The sequence below is a fragment of the Sceloporus undulatus genome, chromosome 1 (assembly GCF_019175285.1).
Source record: "Sceloporus undulatus isolate JIND9_A2432 ecotype Alabama chromosome 1, SceUnd_v1.1, whole genome shotgun sequence".
NCBI lineage: Eukaryota > Metazoa > Chordata > Lepidosauria > Squamata > Phrynosomatidae > Sceloporus > Sceloporus undulatus.
In genome coordinates, this window is record NC_056522.1 from 335,833,740 (window position 1) to 335,856,650 (window position 22,911).

General features: G+C 44.7%; 1 protein-coding gene across 1 annotated transcript; it reads right to left on the reverse strand.

Annotated features, from left to right (window-relative positions):
• Window positions 1-5,586: 5,586 nt before the first annotated feature.
• Window positions 5,587-15,673, reverse strand: NKX2-8 (NK2 homeobox 8). Its single transcript, XM_042460305.1, has 2 exons — window positions 15,475-15,673; window positions 5,587-6,225 (listed from the first exon to the last, which is right to left on the reverse strand). Exons 1-2 carry the CDS (start codon window positions 15,671-15,673, stop codon window positions 5,675-5,677), a joined length of 750 nt encoding a protein of 249 aa, XP_042316239.1. The 3' UTR covers window positions 5,587-5,674.
• Window positions 15,674-22,911: the final 7,238 nt, after the last annotated feature.

The window sequence follows — 22,911 nt, forward strand, 5'->3', positions numbered from 1 at the left end:
CTATAATTTCTTCACTGGATCTGGTCTCCAAAAGAAGAGAAGGGAGGGAGGAGTGATCTCCTGCACCAGTGCCCCAAAACCAAGACTTGTGGGGAGGGCGAACATTAGGAACCACACACAGACTCCGTCCTCCTAAACGCCACCTTTTTAGTAGGCAAATTGATAGGGTTCACCATTGTGTCCGCAGCCTCACGAAGAAGAGCTTTATTGTAACCACCACCGGCAACAGCCAAAGACTACAGGATACCGACACTGGGGTCAAGGATAGCTTTGTGAACCCACCCACCCACACACACACACACCCATGTCCCGACCCGATGAGGCCCGACATTAAAGAAGTGCAACCACTTTTGGAAAATCTCATTCATGTCTACAGGAGAGTTGCGTACCATCAGGTCCAATGTACTACTCCTGGTGCAATGGAGATAGTGCTTAACTGATTGGTTGTTAACTGCCCTCAAGTCGACTTTGATTTAGGACAATACAGTGATTGAGAGACCTGCAAGTCGCCTTGCTCGGGTTTTGCAGACTCAGGGCCGAGGCTTCCCTCTGGAATGCGGTCTCTTCCTCTTTCCCCGCTGCCTTCTACCTTACCAAGCACTGTTGCCTTTTCTAGTGAGCATCTCTTCTCATGATAGGATAGTCTCAGTTTAGTCCGCCTGTAGGGAAGGTTCAGGCTTGATGTGCTCTAGGACCCATTGACTTGTCTTTTTAGGAGTCCAGGGTATCCACAGAACTCTTCTCCAGCATCACGTGTCAAATGAACTGATTTTTCTTCCTATCTACTTTTTTCACTGTCCAGCTTTCACAACACACATAGCTTCCACACTGTCCATACACAGAAACTGGAAATACAATGGTATGGACAATCCTAACTGTAGTACTCAATGATATGTCTTTGCAATTCAGGATTGTGTCTAGTCCCTTCATAGCTAGGCTTCCCAGTCCTAGTCTTCCTCCGAAGTCTAGACTACACTCTTTCATTCTGATTCATGACTGAAACAAGACATGGAAAATCTTCAGCTATTTCAAAGTCTTCATTCTCTGCCTTAAAGACACGCAAACCGTCTGTGGTCACTATTTTTGTTTTCTTCATGTTCAACTGCAAATCTGCCTTAACTGATACAGCAGCTTTATCAGGACTAAATATGTATGACTTTTTAAAAGCTGCGGGTAGCGATTTTTTTTACAGCCTTCAGAATTATAGTGTTTCTTTTTGGGAGGGGGGGAAACATTAGGGTATGACCCCCAAATAAAAATTCTGCTCAGCATGAAACTTGCCTTCGGTTCCCAAATTTCCAGTTCTGCAATAAGCAAGACACTGAAAATCACTCACACGTATATAATATAAAGGCTGCTGAGAAAGTTGGTAGTAATGTTACCGAAATGTGTGTTTTTGCTTTCTTCACTTCCATATAATCCTATTTCTCATCCTCCTACCTTTCCATTTATTTGCTAGTTTGGCGGAAGAGTAAAAAATAAATGCTCTCCAACCTGCAGTACTATGTATGAGATTAAGGCAAATGTAGTGTGTGTGTGTGTGTGTGTGGCTCATTGCACCCTAAAAGTTTCTGATGATGACACAACTAACATCGGAGACAACCTATATAGCCTCTTTTTCTTTTCATAATGCTGTTTCGAAACAACTATTATATCTCCCCTTTCAGCCAGTAATTCACCTGAAACTGACTAGGCTGGGCGGCAGGCTCTGAGTTCCAGAGCCTTCCGACAAAGGATTCATCTGCATTCCCCCAAATGTCGCCGGATAGTGTTTGCTCCGCTCCATGCGGCGATACTGAAGATTTTCAAAAGGTTCAGCTCAGTCCCAGCGAGAGTCTACCGAAAGAATCAAGTAATTCATAAATCAACATGTAAGTGAATACCATGGCTTGGCTTTAGTTGGCATTAACCACTCCGATTTAGAGCAAAGTTTTAAACCCAGCCCATCACCTCAAGTTAAAACACCTCAATCTAAGATAAAAGGAAAGATTTACATATTTTGAAAAGCCAAGTCTTTCATTCCTATGACTTTCATTCTTTTATTTCTTATCTCTTTGCAAGTTTTTTTTTTAAAAAAAGATGGATAAAGTGGCCTCGATCTTATTGTTAGTCCCATTTAAAGTAGACCCTATGGATTAACCGTTGTCCCCCACCTCCATCCATGGAGAAAAACAGGTAAGAAACAATTATTATTATTATTATTATTATTATTATTATTATTATTATTTCTTACCCGCCTCTCCCCATGGATCGAGGTGAGGGACAATGATTATCAAACAGCACCTGTTGTTGTTGTTAGTATTAGTATCTCTCTCTCTCTCTGGGTCACCAGCAGAAGGGAGCAAGGACATACTGCAAGGTTTGCAAAATGTATACTGTACACGTAGACCTTTAAAACAAGACAAAAAGAACAAGAGAAGCCAATTCAGTGTCCATTCTGGTCGATCTACCTTGTGGAATTCCAACCCAAAATTCAGCTCAGAGTTGCCTGGCAGGATTCAGACTAACCCACAATAAAACAGATAACAGGAGGTCATTCTGGCTTGAATCCTGCTGGACACTCCCCACTGGATCCTTTGAATTAATCAATAATGAATCAACGCATAGGCCAATAGGGAAAGTCTATGTGGTGTTTTAACCCTTTCCTTGCCATCATGTTTCTTTAAGCCTCAAGGGTCTCCCTGCCCCATCCTAGATAGGGTTTCCAGGTGAGTCCTAGCTCAGGCCCTGAAATTTCAGGGCTAAAAACTTGAGACTGAGGGATGGCCCCTTGCGATGTCACAAGGCACCGGCCCTGGCAATGTACCATCAACCATACTTGCATAGAGTGTGTCCGTTGCAGCAATCATCATCATCATCACCATCACCATCACCATCACCATCACCATCACCATCATCATCATCTTCGTCACCAAGTGTGCACCTACACTGTAGAAACAGGCAATGCACTTTAATACCACTTTAACTACCACGACTCCATCCTACAGAAACCTGGGGTTCGTAGTTATGTGGGGCACCACTACTCTTTGGCAGAGAAGGCTAGAGGACTTGTAAACTACAGAAGTCCATAGGATAGCACTTAAAGTCGTATCAGACTGCATTATTTCTACAGTGTAGATGCCCCTTTTTCTTGATTCAATTCAATCAGACTCAATCGTTTTAAACATCATAACTTGGAGTGAAGTGGGAAATTGCATGCTCTGTGCGAGTACGATTGATGTACGACCCATGCTTAATGTAATCCTGTGCATCTCTATTTGGGGTGTAACTCTCATTTATCTCCCCTGACTTCGATGGGACTTACATCTGTGGAGATATCTACGGCAAGAATGAGGGAATGTATCCTGCTACATCATATTGGACTGCAACTCCCATCAGCCCTATGTAGCATGGCCAATGCAATGATGGGAGACAAAGGTCCAAAACACACTGCAGAAATAACCCAGTTGCTCTGGCTCAGTGTTAGGGAATCCTGGGATTTGTAGTTTATTGTAGCTCCTTGACAGAGAAGGCTAAATGTCCCACAAAAACGACAGTTCCCAGAATTCCCTAGCATTGAGTCAGCGCAGCTAAAACGCTCTCAAACTGGATTAGTTCTGCAGTGTGTTTGGGACCTAGTCTTCGTCCTTGGCTTCCACCTCAGATATTATTTTGTGGACAAAGGAAGAAATTAAAAACCTTAAACGGGTCTGGGATTGTTGAGAGAACAAAGAGGTTTTTTCTTTCTTTCCTTATACTTATTCCCATTTCAGCCACACATTCAGTCTACATAACATAAAACACCTTCCTTCTTATATCTTTCTCTAATGCGAAACAAACAAACAAACAAACAAAAACCAACAAGAAATATTGGTCCGGTCCGCTTCTTTTTATCCACAATCCAGTTTATTAATCATGGCAAGGTAAGTTCTATTTGAAAATAAACTATCTAGTACCTAATTTTCTTGTTGTTTTGAAGAAATGGGGGCGGGGGGGGGGGGTATTCATACCGTTACAAAAACAAAATTCTACCTTTTCGACTTGATTTCTAAAAGAATAGGTCCAAACCAGTCGGGTAAAATCCTTCTAGCAGGTCTTAGGTCTTCGGCCTTTAGTCTTGGCTAGCTGTACCAAACGTTTCGGTCCTCATTCCTTTGACACTGAAGTCCGACTGCATTCAAATTAATTTATTCCTAGATGTATACCTGGGTGCCACCCTTCCATACTCACGTACTTGCGCTCCGTATCAGTTGATCACTTCTGCCCTTGGATTTCTCAAAGAATACTATAATGCCCACATTGCTGAAAGAATCCAGTTTGACACCACTTTAACTGCCATGGCTCAGTGCTGAGGAATTCTTGGAACTGGAGTTTGTTGTTGCACCAGAGCTCTCTGACAAAGAAGGCTAAATGTCTCACAAAACTACAGTTCCCAGAATTCCATAGCACTGAGCCATGGCAGTAAAAGTGGTGCTAAACTGGATTATTTCTGCAGCGTGGATAAGGCCTGAGTCCGAGAAAGACAGTATAGTGTAGTGATTTGAGCATTGGACTGTGACTGTGGAGACCAGCCTTTGAAACTTTGAAACCAGCCATGGAAACTCACTGGGCAAGTCACACTCTCTCAGCCTCAGAGGAAGGTACAGGCAAACCCTCTTTGAAGAAATCTTGCCAGGAAACATCGGAAGCGACTTGCAGACAGACACAACAACAACCTATTTCACCTCTATTCTTTCTATTTCTTACCTCTACTCTATGAGTGCAAACTCAGAAGTAAGGCAGAAATCCGATTGTTACCACTGACTAGACTAGAACTGTGAATTTATGGGGGGCTTAATAAGTCGGGTTTGGAGTACGTTTGGTAGGTTCAATGGTCCAACTCCAGCTGGAGTCTTGGCCTAGGACTATGGAGACCAGGGTTCAAATTCCGGCTCAGCCAGGGAAACCCACTGGGTGACCTTGGGCAAGTCATACTCTCTCAGCCTCAGAGGATGGCAAATGTCAACCCCATATAAAGAAACTTGCCAAGAAAACCCTATGATAGGGTCGCCTTAGGGTCAACATAAGTCGGAAACAACTTTGAAGGTACGCAGCTACAAATTATGACCTGACAGACAGTGAGAGTTCCGGGACACTTACTCCAAGGAACTTCTTCTGTCTCTATGCAATGTGCCTTAGAGAGTCCTAGCTGCGTCTTGGGTTTTCTCCCCCGACCCAGGAATTTATTTACTGTAAGAGTGCAAAGGATGTGCAGCCTTTTATTATCCGCCTACCATCCTACTTAAATATGGATGTGACGGGCATGGTGGGCATACTTGGAAGAGAACCGCTGGGATTTTGCCACGGCGGCGGCGAAGGCGTGAGTCTTTCACTCTAAAGGAGTCCTATTCGAGCCAAAGGCTGGGGAACAGCCCTGGATCTCCTCCTCTAAAGCAGTTCTAGTAGTAGTTTTTTGTGGGTTTTGGGGGCTATGTGGCCATGTTCTAGAGTTTATTCCTGACGTTTCGCCAGCATCTGTGGCTGGCATCTGCAGAGAAGTTCTAATAGAGCTGCATGGGAGATGAAGGCACCAGCCCAAAGCGCCGGATCCCACCAAGGCAGCTGAGTGTCTCTATTTAGGATGGCGGGCAGGCAGGCCGAAGAGGCTGGTCCCCTTTGGAGGCCGGGCAGGCTGATCTCTTCGGCGCCTGGCTCCTCAGCCCCAGTTCCAGGAGACCAGGGCTGACGGCGCTAAGTGCTGGTAAGCCGGGAAAAGGCTCAGGGAAGCTGCCGGTGGAAAGGCCGGAGGAAAGGCCAGGGCCCCATGAGCACCGCCCAAGTCCTGCCCGGGGGCGAGGGGGCCACTGCAGCCTTGGCAGGCCTTGCCGTCCCTGACCAACACGGGCACCACCACCCGGCGCAGGAGGGGAGCCACTTCGCTTCCAACACCAGCACCTTCACCTCCTCCTGCTCCGGCCCTCTCAGCCCCTTTGGCCCGCTTCATCTTGTAGCGGTGGTTCTGGAACCAGATCTTGACCTGGGTGGGCGTCAGGCGGAGCAAGTGGGCCAGCTGCTCCCGCTCCGGCGCCGAGAGGTACCGCTGCTGCCGGAACCGCCGCTCCAGCGCCAGCGTCTGCGCCTTGGAGAAGAGGACCCGGCGCTTCTTCTTCCTCTCCTCTTCCTCTTCCTCCTCCTCCTCCTCCGCCGCCGCCTGAGACGAAGCAGCCGCTGGGCGCATCCTGCTCTCAGCCCCGCTCTCATCCGAAGCTGGGAAAGGGGGGGGGGGGAAGAGAGAGATGGGAAACAAGGCAGTTAGTAGCTTCTGGTAAATAAACAGGATACATTGGTAGATAAAAAGAATCTTACTTCTAGGTTCTACAAAAATACCTACTCAGTAGAAAAAACTATACTTCGTAGAAGACTCACTAGAGCTGACTCTCATGTGTGCAAGTAAGAAGAAAAAGCATCATTAACAGCACAACCTGGTTTCTATTTTCATGCTTGGTGAGAGCAGAGAGAGGAAGAGGACAGAGAATAAAGGGCAATAAAGTTTATTGACCCCCAGAAAGGGAGGGGTATGGGAAATGATCTCTTCCAAAAGTCACACTGGCCAAATACCATAGAGCTATGCGTAGGTGTTTCTGTGTGGAAGACATCACCCCTTCTCAAGGAAAGGTAGAGCTATACACAAGCATTGATGCTAATACTTCAACAACTCCAGATTTGGAAACCTCCTACGAGCAGATTCAAAATGAGAAGAAACATAAAGGAGTTGAACATGTCAAAAATCTGTATGTAGAGAGATCTTGTAGCACCTTTAAGACTAACTGGAAGAAAGAGGTTGGCAGCATGAGCTTTCCTAGACTTAAGTCTGCTTCCTCAGATGCATTTTCATCAAAGTCTAGGAAACTCATGCTGCCAACTTCATTCTTGCAGTTAGTCTCCAAGGTGCTACAAGATCTCTTTACATAGTGATTTTACAGACTCACACAATTATATCTTTGAATGTCAAAGATCAGGCATCCAAGGCCAAAACACAGCCCTAAACTTCCTGGAGATTATCTGGGCTCCATAACCAGAAAAACTGGTATTTTATATATTAAGCTCAGCAGCAGCATGTAATCCAATAGATACCTGCGACAGAGTCTAAATAAGGCACTCTGAAACATAAGATATATGAATGAAACCATATTACTAGTAGAAAACATCATAGACTTCGAACAATGGTTAAGGTCAAAGAAGAAAGTGCAAAGGCAAGATTATTGCTGAAACTAAAGAAAATAAAAATAATTACCATGAAAGATCTGCATAAATTCAGCCTCGAAGATGAGGGAATTGAAAGAATTAAAGAGCACCCCTTCCTTGGATCAAACATTGATCGGAAAGGAGACTGCAGTCAAGGAACCAGAAGACTAGGGATGGGAAGGGCAGCCATGAAGGAACTAGATCAAATCATAAAGTGTAAAGATATGCAGCTGAGCAGTAAACTCAGAATCCTCCAAGCCATTGTATTCCCCCATCACCATGCATGGATGTGAGCTGGACAGTGAGGAAAGGGGATAAGAAGAAGATACGCTCATTTGAGACGTGGTGCTGCCTAAAGGACAAACAAATGAGTCCTTGATCAGGTCAAGCCTGAAATCTTCCTAGAAGCCAAGATGAAGAAATGGAGGTAGAATCATAGCATCGTAGAGTTGGAAGAGACCACGAGGGCCATCCAGTCCAACCCCCTGCCATGCAGGAAATCTCAATCAAAGCATCCCCGACAGATTGGCCACATCATGAGAAGGGAAGACTCATCAGAAAAGACCATAATGCTGGTAAAGGTAGAGGGTAATAGAAAGAGAGGAAGACTGCATGCCAGATATAGACTCCATCAGGGAGGTCACAGACATGAATTTACAGGACCTAAGCAGAGGAGTGGAGGTCAGAGAGTCTTGGAGATGTCTCATCCATAGCGTTTCCACGACTGACTGCGGCGTCCTGAAGGAAGTTAATACAAACACACACATACTGAAGCAGTTGTAATCTAGGGATCATGTGTAGATAAATGTAGCTATAGAATGTAAATGTGTGCTTTATCGAATATTGTCCTTATTTCATTTCATTTATTCCGTTTATACCACAACCTTCCTTCAAAAAATGGTGCCTGGGTATTGGCCTTTCTGTGAATGACGCTTTGCAGAGTTGAGGTGTGGGATTATGTTATTTGGGGGATTTGTACATTTTACATCTTTAAAAATTGAAAGCAAAAGAAAGCAAAAGGTGGTCTAAATAAAATAAGCAAGGGTCCAATGTTGTGAGTAGCTTTGGGTACCAGTTTTGGGGGGAAAGTGGTATATCCATTAAGGGATGTACTAAAACAAATGACAGTCCTTGCTCATAGGGAAAACCATACTTGCTCATAGAGAATCATTGGGGAATACGTGCCCATAGAGAATCGTTGGGGAATACTTGCCCATAGGGAGTCATTGGGGAATACTTGTCCATAGGGAATCATTGGGGAATACTTGCCCATAGAGAATCGTGGGGGAATACTTGCCCATAGGGAGTCATTGGGGAATACTTGCCCATAGAGAATCGTTGGGGAATACTTGCCCATAGGAAGTCATTGGGGAATACTTGTCCATAGGGAATCATTGGGGAATACTTGCCCATAGGGAGTAATTGGGGAATACTTGCCCATAGGGAATCATTGGGGAATGCTTGCCCATAGAGAATCATTGAGGAATACTTGCCCATAGGGAATCATTGGGGAATACTTGCCCATAGAGAATCGTTGGGGAATACTTGCCATAGGGAGTCATTGAGGGAATACTTGCCCATAGGAATCATTGGGGAAGACTTGCCCATAGGGAGTCATTGGGGAATCTTGTCCATAGGGAATCATTGGGAATACTTGTCTAGGGATCAGTGAGGAATACTTGCCCATAGGGAGTCATTGGGAATACGTGTCCATAGGGATCCTTGGGAATACTTGCCATAGGGATCCTTGGGGAATACTTGCCCATAGGGAATCATTGGGGAATACTTGCCCTAGGGAGTCATTGGGGAATGCTTGTCCATAGGAATCATTGGGGAAACTTGTCCATAGGGAATCATTGAGGAATACTTGCCCATAGGGAGTCATTGGGGAATACTTGTCCATAGGGAGTCTGGGGGAATACTTGCCCATAGGGAGTCATTGGGGAATATTGCCCCTAGGGAATCATTGAGGATACTTGCCCATAGGAGTCATTGGGTAATACTGTCCATAGGGAGTCATTGGGGAATACTTGCCCATAGAGAATGCGTTGGGAATACTTGCCCATAGGAGTCTTTGGAATACTTGCCTATGAGGACATCGTTGGGGAATACTTGCCCATAGGGAGTCATTGGGAATACTTGTCCATAGGGAGTCATTGGGGATAACTTGCCCATAGAGAATCGTGTGGGGAATACTTGCCCATAGGGAGTCATTGGGGAATACTGGTCCCATAGGGAATGCATTGGGGAATGCTTGCCCATAGGGAGTCATTGGGGAATACTTGCCCATATGGAGTCATTGGGGAATACTTGCCTATAGGGAAGCATAAGGGAACACTTGCCCATATGGAAACATAGGAGACATCTACAATATTTTTCTCTAAGGGCAAGTCGTCTCCAGTGATTCTCTATGGGCAAGTATGGTTTCTCTATGGGCAAATACTGTCCTGTGCTTCAGTACGTCCCATCCATTAAATACCTAATCGCATCTAGACTAAACCCATTGATTTAACAAATTCTCATTGATCCAGTAGCTCTACTCTAGTGGAGGGGGGGTAATAATTGGATTTAGACCACGCAATTGAGTGTTGGCCTATGACTCTGTAGACCAGAGTTGGATTCCTGGTCATGTAAACCCACTGGGTGACCTTGGGCAAATCACACTCTCTCATCCCCAGAAAAACCCGTGATAGATGCTTTATTAGCATTGCAATAACTTAGAAACGGCTCAAAGGCACACAATAACAATTCAGTTCTGTTATATCACATTATGTATTTGATAAACATATTAATCCATACATTATATTCCATTTTATTCATTACATTGCTGTAATAACGTCTTACCGCCTTCCCCTCCCCACAGACTAGACCCGGTGAATCAGTGAGATTTACTTTTGGGTTCACTCATTCTCAGATAGATCTATTCTAGCCAACAAGGAGCCAGCCACCCAGAGAGAGATCCGCCTGCATTTTGATTTCCAGCCCCAATGTGGTGTTGTGCTAGAGTGGTTAAAAGTCAGGATTTTACTTATGTTCAGGAGTTGACAATTATAGTACTGAAATGAATTGAGGGCAAAGTTTGCCAAGCTGAAGGATTCGGGTCATGTCAAATTATCCGCTCTGGAAAGTAAACCATTTGGAAATGGCTCCAGATTTTAAGTTGCTAGCCCAATACTGCAAGAGACAGTTTAGGGACAGTGAAACAAAACATATAGATAAAAGATTGATTGAAGGCTAACCCACGTGAGATGAGAGACGTACGTTAGGGCATCCAATGAATATATAGTTGTGTAAATGTTTAATTCACTGTAACCAATGACATGTGATTTGTAGTTTCCTTTGTTCAATATGCTATAAAAACTTTGTTCACTTTGAATTCGGGGTCCCAGAATTTGGAATATGAATTTCCTCTGGGAACAATGCTGCGGCTGAAAATAAACAGAGGCTGGATGGCCATCTGTCGGGGATGCTTTGATTGAGATTTCCTGCATGGCAGGGGGTTGGACTGGATGGCCCTTGCGGTCTCTTCCTTTCCAGTCAAGCTCCTTCGTTTCCCTGCTGATTTCTGGTTAAAATTCTGGTTTTAAAATAACCAATAAACTATAACAGTGTAGTGCTTGGACTGGAGTTTTTGGGGCTCCGGAGAGCAGGGTTCAAATCCCTTCTCAGACAGGGAAACCCATTTAGTGGCCTTGGGCAAGTCAGGCTTGGTCAAGCCTTAAAGGACGGCAATGGCTCAGCTGCTCTGAACACATCTTGCTAAGAAAACCCTATGACAGGGTCGCCATAAGAGCTGACTTGAAAGCGCATAAAAATCAACACCGGCTCCCTCATGTATATTACACCAATAACAAGACCTGTGAGCTCTTAAGGATGGACAGTAAGGCCTAACTCAGAACCACCACTCCATTTCATTGGGTCTTACTCCTAAAAATTCAAAGACATAGCTGAGCTAGTCTTGGAAATCAGTAAACATGGTGCTCTTGTGGCACCTTTGAGAAAAATGTTGGTAGCATGAGCTTTGGGTAGACGTGAGTCTACTTCTTCATGCATCTGAGGAAGCAGATCCAAGTCTAGGAAAGCTCACGCTACCATCTTCTTTCTTTCAGTTAGTCTCAAAGGGGCTACAAGATCCCTTTGCATCCTGCTTTAAGAAGACAACCTTACGCTATGGTTCGCGGGTGAGGGAGCCGCAAAGAACATGGAAGTAGTAAAAGGGAGCGGATGGGGGGGGCTAAGTTGGAGCCAGAGTCTCCTGGTTCTGATCGCTTCCCTGGTTCTAAATATGGATCCAAGGGGTGGGATCGCCCTATTCCCCCAGTGGGTATCATTTCCAAGGGGCGTGCTTTGTCTGCTGCGGCCATCCTTCCAGCAAAGCACTGGTCTGGAGCTGTTCTATCTGGCTCTCGAAAAGGGGGCTAGGAAGCTGTCCTGGGCATGGGATGCCCGCAGAAACCCAAGGAGACCAAAGAGAGGGAACCGGGGTGGGGTGGGGGATTAACAAGGATATGGGTTTAGAAGCCATTGTTAGACAAGATGTCCCTATTGGAACCTTTCAGGGGTGAATTTTAGCTGGACTAAAAAGATCCTGGGTGAGTGGGTGGGTTGGTAGACGAGAAAAGATAATAAAAACCAACGTGTTTCTACTCCGACATGGAAAGGATGCTTAGATTTTCTCCGAGAATTACTCCTGGGATACATAGGGCCAAGAGAAGACGGTTCTGAAAGCGGACTTTTCTGGAGGAATTGTCTAGCTGCGCACTAGAAATAGAGAAGGGGGTGTCTTGCTTTGCGGAAGACCCGAAAGCAGTGGCCCCCAAACTGTGTTCTTTAAGGGATTTTGGACTTCAGCTCCCATGATCCCAGACCATTGGCCAACATGGCTGAGGCTTCTGGGAGCTGGAGTCCAAAATCTTTTCAAGGGCACAGTTTGGGGACCACTGGATTTCAAAGAAATCAGGCATAAAACTTTCCCTCCGGCTGTCGAGCCGCTTAAGCCTGAGACTAACAAGGAGTTGAAACCCTCGGTGGAAATCTCGCAAGGGAGCTGAGAAGCTGGAGAGGAATCCATCGGCCTTCAAAGGGATGAAGCCCGCTTTCTCTGCGGCCAGATTCTTAGGTGGATTCCATGGGAATCCCAATGGGATTTACTTCGGAACAAGTGGGAGTGAGATCGGGGGCCAATTCAGGCCGAAAGCTACATTCAATACTGGCGATGGAGCCTCTTACCTTTGAGAAAGCTGCGGGAGAACAGGAATCTACTAAAACGGGTGTGTGTGTGGATTTCCTTCACTCCCGCCCAAAAGAAATACCCTTCATACTTTGAACACTGGCCCAAAGAAAACGGAGTGGAGGGAACTTCCATAGAAACCACTCGCCAGCCCATTCATTTCTTTAGGAAAGCGCCTTCCCTTACAACCCGAAGCCTGTGGCTTCTGAGTATACTTCCCTAGATGCGCACTTCCACTATCCCATTGTGGGAGAAAAACAGGATATACATCCTATAAATAAATATCCCACTGAAACCCAAGCCGCAGTGTAATCTTCTAGGGGTTTAGTCAGAAATACATACAATTGAGTTCCATGGGTTTACTCCCAGTTACTTGGTATAGGATCGCAACTTTCAAATGCTAAATGTTGAACCCTAAACCTGGTCTGCTTTTCTCAGTACTAGATTTACTGGGTTGTGAAAGGGATGAAAATAGGAATGGATGGGTGGATCGAGCCCTTTGTCCTCATATCATTGTCACCATCAGTCACAACACAGATTACTTATAAAGCATCATAATTAGGTACATTCCCTTCATGCTGTAAACAAGCACAGAAATAGACTATGGCCTGATACAGACAGCCAAAATAAAGCTGCTTCGAGTCACTTTGGAGATATGGTGTTTCAATGATGCATGCGTCCTAAGAGTCTGGAAGCTTCACCAAAGCTGCACTCCAGTCCTTAGGAGCGGAGTGTGGCTTCGGTGCAGCTTCTGGACTCTTAGGACGCATGTATCATTGAAACATCATATCTCCAAAGTGACTCGAAGCAGCTTTATTTTGGCTGTCTGTATAGGGCCTATGTTTTGATTTTTGCCAGTATTTGAAGGTCGCCTTACTTAGGAGAAAAGTGATGATTAATAATTGAACATTACCAATGATGCGGTATAAATCATTCTGGGTGTCATTAGAGACACAGAAACCATGCTGTATAACTAAAGAGGCTAGAAGATATTAAGGCAAGGGACGGAGGGAAGATATGTGCCAACGGGTCTGGATGAGTTGTCTCCCTAAACAGATTCTACCTTATTTAACAACAACAACAACAACAACAACAAGAGTTAAAGCACCTGTGATTCATATATAAATTGTGCTGACCTCGCTGACCAATTTTTACCTTCACTGAAATATAACGTCCCTAAAATCATGTCAACCCTCTTTGCTTCTATATAAACTACAAATAAAGATTAGTTATAAAGAAATAGAAGACAATAGCCTTTTTTAAAAAGCTCTGTTATCCAATAAACCAATATTCGCGTTCAACACGTGTTAGGTCAAGGCAATTAGCTTTCTAGGAGACCTACTGTAGATTAGCACCTCCAATTTGGTGTAGAATATGGTAGATTTCTTCGATAAATCACCAGTAGTGAAGGGTGCTTTTTTTAAAGGCAACAAAAAGCAACAAAAAGAAAGACAAGCAAAAGGTTTTTACAGATGATAGGCAAGTTGTTTATTTGTACCTGGTGTATATATCCATATTGTATGACAGGATTCATCCTTCTGAGATCCAAAACAACCTATTCGGAATTTGGTTTTTTATAGAGATAGATATGTCGGGATGTGTCCCTGTTTTCATTTACATATCTATTGATCTCTATCTATTCTTTCAACCTAGACTAGGCAAAACGTTGTCCTAACTGGAGGATTTGAAAGAAGAATAGAGGTTATACTGGTAACAATAATGAGAGTAGGAATTCTGTTTGTGGGTCCCATTGATCTATGAGTTAAAATGATGGGCCAACACATAGGTAAATCTAATTGATACAATGAGTCTACTCTAGTTAGGACTAAGAATAAAATATAGGCTGATGTTGATGATGACCATGATCATGATTAAGGTTGATGATAAAGAACTGATGAAGGTTTGAAGACCAAGAATAAAACATAATGTAAAGGTACCAGAACAGGAGAAACAAACAAACGAGGTTTTTAATCCAAGATGGCCTTTATTTTGCATGCAAATGGACACAGGGGAATCTTTTCTACCAAACTGTGCCGCCCGACAAAGCGGAGAGCAGCCTTTTATACAGAAGACAGTGCTTAAGTTTCGGGCACCCTCCTTCTGAACTTTCAATAACCCAAGTTAAAAAAGTGTGTTCTTAACATTTAAAGAGGACGAAACTCTATGTCTTATCATTTGGCACCGAAAACTGATTTGTCTCCCTCCTTGTCTGGGTCAGCTTGGCCTTGATTTGCAGGTGCACTGTTATCGTGCCAAAACTCAGAAAGGGGAAGGTGGGGAGAGAAAGTAAGGAGGAGAAGAGGGGGCAACCCAGCCAAAGGAAGAGCTGTGAGAGAGAGGGGGGGGGGGGTTATCAAAACCTCACAATAGGCTAATGATGATAAGGGTTGATGATAAGGAACTGAGGAAAGAATGATGACTAAGATTAAAATATAGGATGATGATGATGATGATTATGATAAAGGTTTTGCCTAGGTGAAACTTTCAAATCCAAGGAAACCTATTTCCTTCTCGTTTGTGAGCTTTGTGCACCTGCCCACCCAAGGCATCTCTCCCTCCTTGTGAAAAAGGAAAAACTGAGCAAGGCGCTGGTTCTCTCGAATATCTTCCTGGCCCTTGGGATCGACGAACTGGAGTCACTGGCCAAGTGAATTCACTCAGCCTTCAGTCCTTTCGTAGGTCGGTAAAATGAGTGCCCAGCTTGTTGGGGGCCATTGGCTTCTTACAGATTGTAAACCGCTTCGGGAGTGATGAATTCACCGATAAGCGGTACAGAAATGTACTTGCTATTGCTGCTGCTAAATTCGTTCTCTCTTCCCCTCTCCATCAATACCTTCTCTCTCTCTCTTTCAATTAAAAGGCCATGAATCAGATCTTTCCTCTACCTGCCCTCTTCCCTTAAGGCTCGTCGCGATCCCGCCCTTGGACCTCCCTGGGTCTACCTCCGAGGAAAGAGTGGCCAGCCCTCCCTCCTTTCCTGCCCGGCTGGCATTGCTGCCCCCTTGCCACCCCCTTGCCACCCCCCTGGGCTGCCCACTCACACAGAGACTGGCTCCGGTCGATCTCCAGCCACTCTCCGAAAGGGGACCCCGCGTCGAAGGCGTCGCCCGGCTCGGGCTCCTTGGCGGCGGGGCCCCTGGTCCTGGTCCTGGGGCCGGGGATCTCTCCTCCGTCGGTCTCCGGTAAATCCAAGAGGCTCCGGACGGTGAAGCTGATCCGGCTGCTGCCCAGGGCGGCCATAGCGGGGAGAGGCGGCGGGAGGCGAGGAGGGGGAGGCCGGCGGCGGGGGGTGGCTCATCCCGGCTTCCCCGCCGATGAGAGATTAGGCTCGCTTACCGAGGGGGGCGGCTGTTTATAGCCTCCCTCTCCGCCCCAGGCCCCGCTTTCAGACCGTCCCTGTCTTGGGGGAGGCTAATGAGCTGAATTAGTCAAGTGAGAACGCTCTCAGGGGAGGGAAAGGGGAGGGGGAGGGCCACCTTCCCCCCTTCTTCCTCTCTACCCCCCCCCTTGGATGGCCATGCACCCACCCTCCCTCCCCCCCCCCCCCCCCCCCCCACCCCCCCCCCCCCCGCTTCCCTGCCTTCGCCCTCCTCCATCGCCAGCCTCGCAGGAGTCGGCAAAAGGCTGGGCTGCTTCGGGGTCTCCTCTGCTCCCCGCCTGCCTCATCCTTTTCACCAGAAGACAGGAATGTGGGCATTGTTTGTTTTCCTTTCCCCTGTGTTTGGGAACCACTTCGGGGCCAAAGCGGCTTCGAGGAGCCAGCGTCGATTCCTCTTGGCCTTCTCCGGTCCCTTTCTTTTGTTCCCTCCTCCTTTGCCTTTAGCTTCTGCCTTCCCTTCTTCCGTTTCTTTTAGCTTCTGCCTCCCTTCTTCCTCTTCCTTTTCCTTTAGCTTCTGTCTTCTATTCTGTATTTTCCTTCAGCTACCTTAACCTTCTGTATTTTCCTTCAGCTTCTGTCTTCCCTTCTTCCTTTTTCTTTCTCTTCTGCTTTCCCTTCTTCCGTTTCTTTTAGATTCTACACCCTTCTGCCTTTCCTTTAGCTTCTGCCTTCTATTCTGCCTTTTCCTTTAGGTTCTGCCTTCCCTTCTTCCTCTTCCTTTAGCTTCTCTCTCTTTTTCCTTTAAAGGTAGATGCGTGATCTTCATACCTCCAGCCCCGTCCAGTGCCGTCTTCCTTTCTTCCTGCTGAGCTCCAGAAAACACCAGCAGCCTTCCTCTCTCCTAAACGCCCTCGAATGCCTTGGCCTCCACTTCCCATGTCCCGAGGAGGCCCCTCATCCTTTGGCAGCTACCTCTACGATCCACTGAAGTCCTTTAAAAAGAGGACAGAAAGAAATACCTAGATCTGAGCTTTTCAGATTGAGATCCTCTTACCTGGGTACTCGAAAAGACGGTGCTGGGGAAGGTGTGACCAAATCATCGATGGCTTTTTTTCCCTTCCTGGGGAGACTCAAGAGGTGGCCCTCACCACTGCCTTCAACACACTTAACAATGTAATGCTTTGGGTTGGGTTAAGGTGGAGCCCCCCCCCCCCCCCCCCCCCCAAAAAAAAAGGCAGAAAGGAGAGGAGGTTGTTTTGTTATTGTGTGATTTCACGTCATGGCGACCCTAAAACAAAGCTTTGGAAATGACTGAAATAATTGTTGATTGGAAATGATAATTGTACTTCTCCATCCACACAAAAAAGGAGACACAAAAGACTGTACCAACTATAGGAGCATGGCTAATCTCCCACGCAAACAGAATTATGCTCAAAATTCTGCAACATAGACTCCCACCATACAAGGAGAGAGAAATCCCAGAGGTCCACGGGGTTCAGGAAAGGAAGAGGCACTAGGGACCACAAATCAAAACATTGCAAAAGAAAATCAGCATGTGCTTTATAGACTATAGCAAAGCCTTTGACAACATAGATCAGAAAAACCTATGGAACGACCTTAACGACATCCGAGTGCCAACACATTTGATAGTCTATGTGAGGAATCTGTACCGAATAGAAGATAGAAGATAAATAGAATGGTTCCAAATTGACAAAGGATCAGACAAGACTGCATCCTTTCACCCTGTCTGTTCAACTTATATGCAGAAAGTATTACAGAAAGAGCAGGCTTGGACACAGAAGGAAGAGGAGTGAAAACAGGATGAAGGCATATCAACAATCCAAGATCTGTAGTGGACACTACTACTAGCAGAAAATATCACAGACTTGGAACAACTATTAAGGAGGGTCAAGGAAGAAAGCGTAAATGCAGGCTTACTGCTCAACATAAAGAAAATGAAAAATAATGACCATGGAGAACCTACGCAAATTTCAACGTAGACAATGAGAAAATAGAAATAGTAAAAGAATTCCCATACCTTGGATCAAACTTTGATCACAATGGGGACTGCAGTCAAAAGATAAAGAAGATTAAGAATGGAGAGGACAGCTATGAAAGAACTAGAAAAGACCCTAAAGAGTGAAGATATAGAACTCAGCACAAAGGTTATAGTCATTCAAGTAATTGTATTCCCTGTTACCATGTACTGGTGGGGATCGATTAATTTGAGCTATAGTGCTGGAGAAGAGTACTAAGGATACTCTTGTTTGCCAAAAAGACAAACAAATGGGTCCTAAAACAGATCAGGCCTGAAATCTCCCTGGAAGCCAGGCTGATCAAGCAGAGGTTGTCCTACTATGGCCACTTCATGAGGAGGCATGACTCACTGGAAAAACAATAATGCTAGGACAGGTGGAGGGAAGTAGAGAGGAATACTAGATGGATGGACTTTATTCAGGAGGCCACAGATAGATCAGGGAAGGATAGGGAGTCTTGGAGATGTATCATCCACAGGTTCACCATGTGTCGTGTCGAGATCGATTTGATGGCAGTTAACAACAACAAAAACAAACCTAGGTTTTTCTTGGGAATATTTATTCAGAAGGGGTATGCCAGTCCCTTTCTGTGAGGCTGAGAGAATGTGACTTGCTCAAGGTCAAACAATTTCCGTGGTTGAGTGGAGATTCAGACTCTGGTCCCTAGTCCAGCACTGAAATCACTACACCAGACTGGCTCTGGGTATGTTGTGTGTGTGTGGGTGTGTGTGTGAGAGAGAGAATTGGCAAAACCACCTCTGGGTATTCCTTGCTTATGAAAACCCTACAAAATTAATAGGGCCGCTATAAGTCGGCAGACGATATGAAGACATGCACAAACGCACAAGCCTTGAAATCACTTGTCGATGTATGGCGATCCCATCAATATCACAATGTTTACTTAGGCAAGGAACATTCAGAGGTGGTTTTTTGCCAGTCCCTTTTCTGAAATATAGCCTACTGTGCCTGGTATCCCTTGGCGGTCTCCTGTCCAAGTATTAACCAGGACTGGCCTTGCTTATCTCCCAAGATCAGTCGCAATCTGGTGGGTTTTTTTTGGGGGGGGTATTTAACATAACCCTTGCCCCCAACATCCTTGTTGTTTAAGAAACTAAAACAGAAAGCTTCACGTTGATTGAGCTAAACTTTCAAAAAGCTGACTTAGCAGGAGAGAAGAAAGGCTACTTTCAGAGTAAGTTATTTAGGGCTGCTACCATATTTAAAAGAAAGTTGTTCCCCCTCCCCAACACAAATCGCCCTGCTTTCTCCCTGAAACCCTGACAACACAGAGACCTCTCAAGAATCTCATAGACCGATGCTCAAAGGGTTGTGTGTGTGTGTGTGTGTGTGTGCAAGGAGAATAGTCCTCTTAGTTTCAAGGTTAAGAAGTCCTCTCCAGAAAACAGGTGCTTTTCGTTCTAATTTTATTAGAACACCCACCCCCCCAAAAAAAACCCAAACTTGTAGGCTATATTTTTGAGTAGCTAAGAGGGTGATGTGAGCAGCAAGGAAGAGGAAGGGAGAAGGTCAGCCAGGGGTGGTTTAAATACAGTTAAGGCAAATCTAGTGAGAACAAATTCTCAATGGCAGAATCAAATAATAGGGAATCTTTGCAGTACAAGTTCAGTAGGCTAGGCTAGTCTACTAGGCTAGAAGAGAAGGTTAAGTGATATGATAACCCTGTTTAAATGCTTGAAGGGATGTCATATTGAAGAGGTAGCAAGTTTGTTTGTTTTCTGCTGCCCCAGAGAATAGCACCTGGAACAATGGATGCAAGCTCCAGGAAAAGAGATTCCATCTCAACATTAGGAGAAACTTCCTGACAGTAAGGGCTGTTGGACAGTGGAACACACTCCCTCAGAGTGTAGTGGAATCTCCTTTCTTGGAGGTCTTTAAGCAGAGGCTGGATGGCCATCTGTCGGGGTGCTTTGATTGTGATTTCCTGCATGGCAGGGGGTTGGACAGGATGGCCCTTGCGAACTTTTCCAACTCTTCTATGATTCTAGTCTGCTATTAAAAACTGGAAATGACGCCATAATTTCACCTGGCAAGGTACCTTTCCATTTGATTCCATCTTTCTTGGTCTGAACTGCATGACCAAATTACGCTTTCTAAATAGAAAGTGCAGCCACATTACATTGATTGCTGCCCTTCGTTCCACAAAGTAATGGAAACCGGAAACTAAGGTTCAACCCCCCGAGTTGCCCAGTGAAAATGGGTAGGTCTCCACTTTTCCAGAGCCAAGATTTCTTGTCTTTTGAATCGGGATAAGGATCCATACCTATTGGCAACAACTGTAACAGTGAGGTCCCCACTGAAGCCCTTTCTCAGGAGAAAGTTTTAGAAATCGGATTCAAAATCTACAGTCTGATTAGCAATGAACGCACATATTTCCTCTGAATCAACTGTTTGTGTGCATGCTCCTTGCCAACTCATCTCTCATGTCCATCGGAAGTGGACACTGGTTTCAGATCAGTTCTGCTGTTGTGTGCCTTCAGGTTCTCTACGATTTATGGTGACCCTAAGGCAAACCTATCATGGCTGGGGTTTTTTGGGAAGATTTGTTCAGAGGAGGTTTGCCCTTGCCTTCCTGTGAGGAGGAGAAGGTGGAACTTGCTGGGTTACCCAAATTTTAATGGTTTGTATTTTAATGTATTATATTTTAATGTATAACTGTTTTAATCTTTAAAATTGCTTAATTGTTTTTAATTGTATATTTATGTATTTTAATATTTTGTATTGTTTTAAAATTGCATTGTTTTAGACTTGTTTGCTGCCTTGAGTCCCTATACTGGGAGACAGCCAGGATATAAGATAACAACAACAACAACAACAACAACAACAACAACAAATTGCCTAATGCCAGCCAGTGGGTTTATGGTGCCCAGTAGGCATTTGAACCCTGTTCTCAAGCTGTCCTAGGGTGCATCTACATTGTAGAAATAATGCAGTTTGACACCACTTTAGCTGTCATGGCCCCATCCTACAAAAATCCTGGGATTTATAGTTTTGTGTAGCACTCTTTGGGCGAGAAGGCTAAAGACTTTATAAAACTGTCACACTTAAAGTGGTGTCAAACTGAATTATTTCTACCGTGCAGATGCACCCCTAATCTAGGGCTCAAACCATTGCATCACACTGCCTCTGAGATGAATTCACGTCCACCTAATCCGATTGGGGAAAAATTGGCTGAAATCCTGGGAGCAATGAAGTCTGATTGAACTCCTGGAACTTACTCCTGAATAAACAGGTTTTGGAGCAGCAAATAGTGCCTCTCCCACCCCCATACAAATCATGGCAGGGAACAATATTCCAGGGCAGCAAGTAAAAACAAAACAAATAAATAATTTGCTGATCTTTTGTTGAAATTTCAAACCTGATGCCTCAGATAACCCCTCACTCTACATTATTCCAAGTCAATCCATTGTAGAGCAGCCCAAATGTCCTAAAGGCACTGGATCCAGTCTGATCTTGGAAGCTTAACAGGGTCAGCCCTGGTTAGTAACTGGATGGGACACCACCAACAAATACCAGGTGATGTAGGCTATATTTCAGAGGAAGGAACTGGCAAAATAACCTCTGAAATCCTATGAAATTCATGGGGCCACCATAAATAGAAAAGTGACTTGAAGGCAGAGACAGAGGGAAAAACTTAACCTGTTTCTCTTCTCTTGTTTTGAATTGCTCCTATTTTTCTGTTCTGGACTAAGCCTTCTCTGTGGAAGAAAGGATGCTTTACCAAAACTTCCTCTTGTTTAAATAAACCTTACATTCTTGAAATAGGGATTAATCCCATTGAGCTCTTTTGCCTTCAAGTCAGATTCATAATAAGTGGAACTCATGGAAATCCATTGTGTGGCCTTGGCCAAGTCACACTCTCCCAGTCTCAGACCCTTTGAGCAAATCTTGCCAAGAAAACCCCATGAAAGGTTCGCTTAGGGTGGTCATAAGTCAGAAATGACTCAAAGGCACACAGCAACAACAAATTATTGAATAACTCATTCAGCCCCCATTGATCTAATGACTAAAGGGAGGGTGAAGTTGGTTCCTTATTCCCAGTTGTCTCACTGTCTGTTTGGAGATTCAGAGATTCAATTCCTTATTCTTCCTACCCTTATATCCATTATTGGTTTTCTCTGTGACATTTGGCAAGGTCTTGGGTATTGATGCAATTGATAGAGAAACCTTTTCTGGTTCTAGGGATGTATGGATTGGGGTGACCCACAAAGCTTCACTTGTGGTTTGGATTCCTATCCACATGCAATTAAGTGTTTAAGCTGTATTTGTCAAATGTACACAAATAAAAAACGGGTAATGCCAAGAAAACCTTGTAATAGGTTCCCCTTAGGGCCACCATAAATTGAAAATGACTTGAAGGCAGACAACAACAACAAACTGAGAATGAAGAACTTGCTTCAGCTTCCTATGACAGGAAATGTACAAAGTTACCCAAATCAGAAGGAAGGAGGCCTTGTCTGTTAAATCTCAGCCATCAGGTAGCACAAGATCCAGTGTTGCAATCTTGCAATTGTTACTGCAGGCTTTCACACTCATACAAAATACAACCTTTTGTGATATTAACTTAAATTGAATACAAATTTTAATCAGCTAAAAATTTGCTTGACTTTATAAAATAAGAGACTCCCCTTCCTATGCAATTGGTTTAAAATGAGATTAACCAGAGTACAGTATGTAACAAACTCAACTCACTGAACCCGCACAGTGGATTCTCAACCTTCTAGCAGTGCATGTTTCCAGCTCACGCTGCAAGCCTAAACTCTCTTGCTACTGTGGTTGCCAGAATGGACAGGGGCAGAAGTCAGATCATTCCACATCACCTCTTATATTGTAAGCATAACAACAGCAACAACAACAATGATGATAACATTTAAATGTTATCTGGCTCTCTCCATGGAGATTGGTGTGACTACTCACTTTTTGCTGCACCTTGCAGGATGAAATTCAAGGAACTGGATTCATATTCCACTGTATAGTAAGGGTTAACTCTTCAATTAGGCAGAATGAAATAGCTCTCTCAAGCTGCAGAGTTTGGGTAGATGATAAGGCGGTAAATTGTTGAGTTGTTATTAATATATTTTTACTGCCAGGGAGCTGCAAGCAGA

Bases quoted from the DNA above. Each gene is read 5' to 3' on its own strand.
- NKX2-8 (XM_042460305.1), bottom strand. From the start codon at position 15,673: ATGGCCGCCCTGGGCAGCAGCCGGATCAGCTTCACCGTCCGGAGCCTC. The intron at 6,226-15,474 runs GTGAGTGGGCAG...CCCCTTTCCCAG, and splicing joins CGACCGGAGCCAGTCTCTGT to CTTCGGATGAGAGCGGGGCT.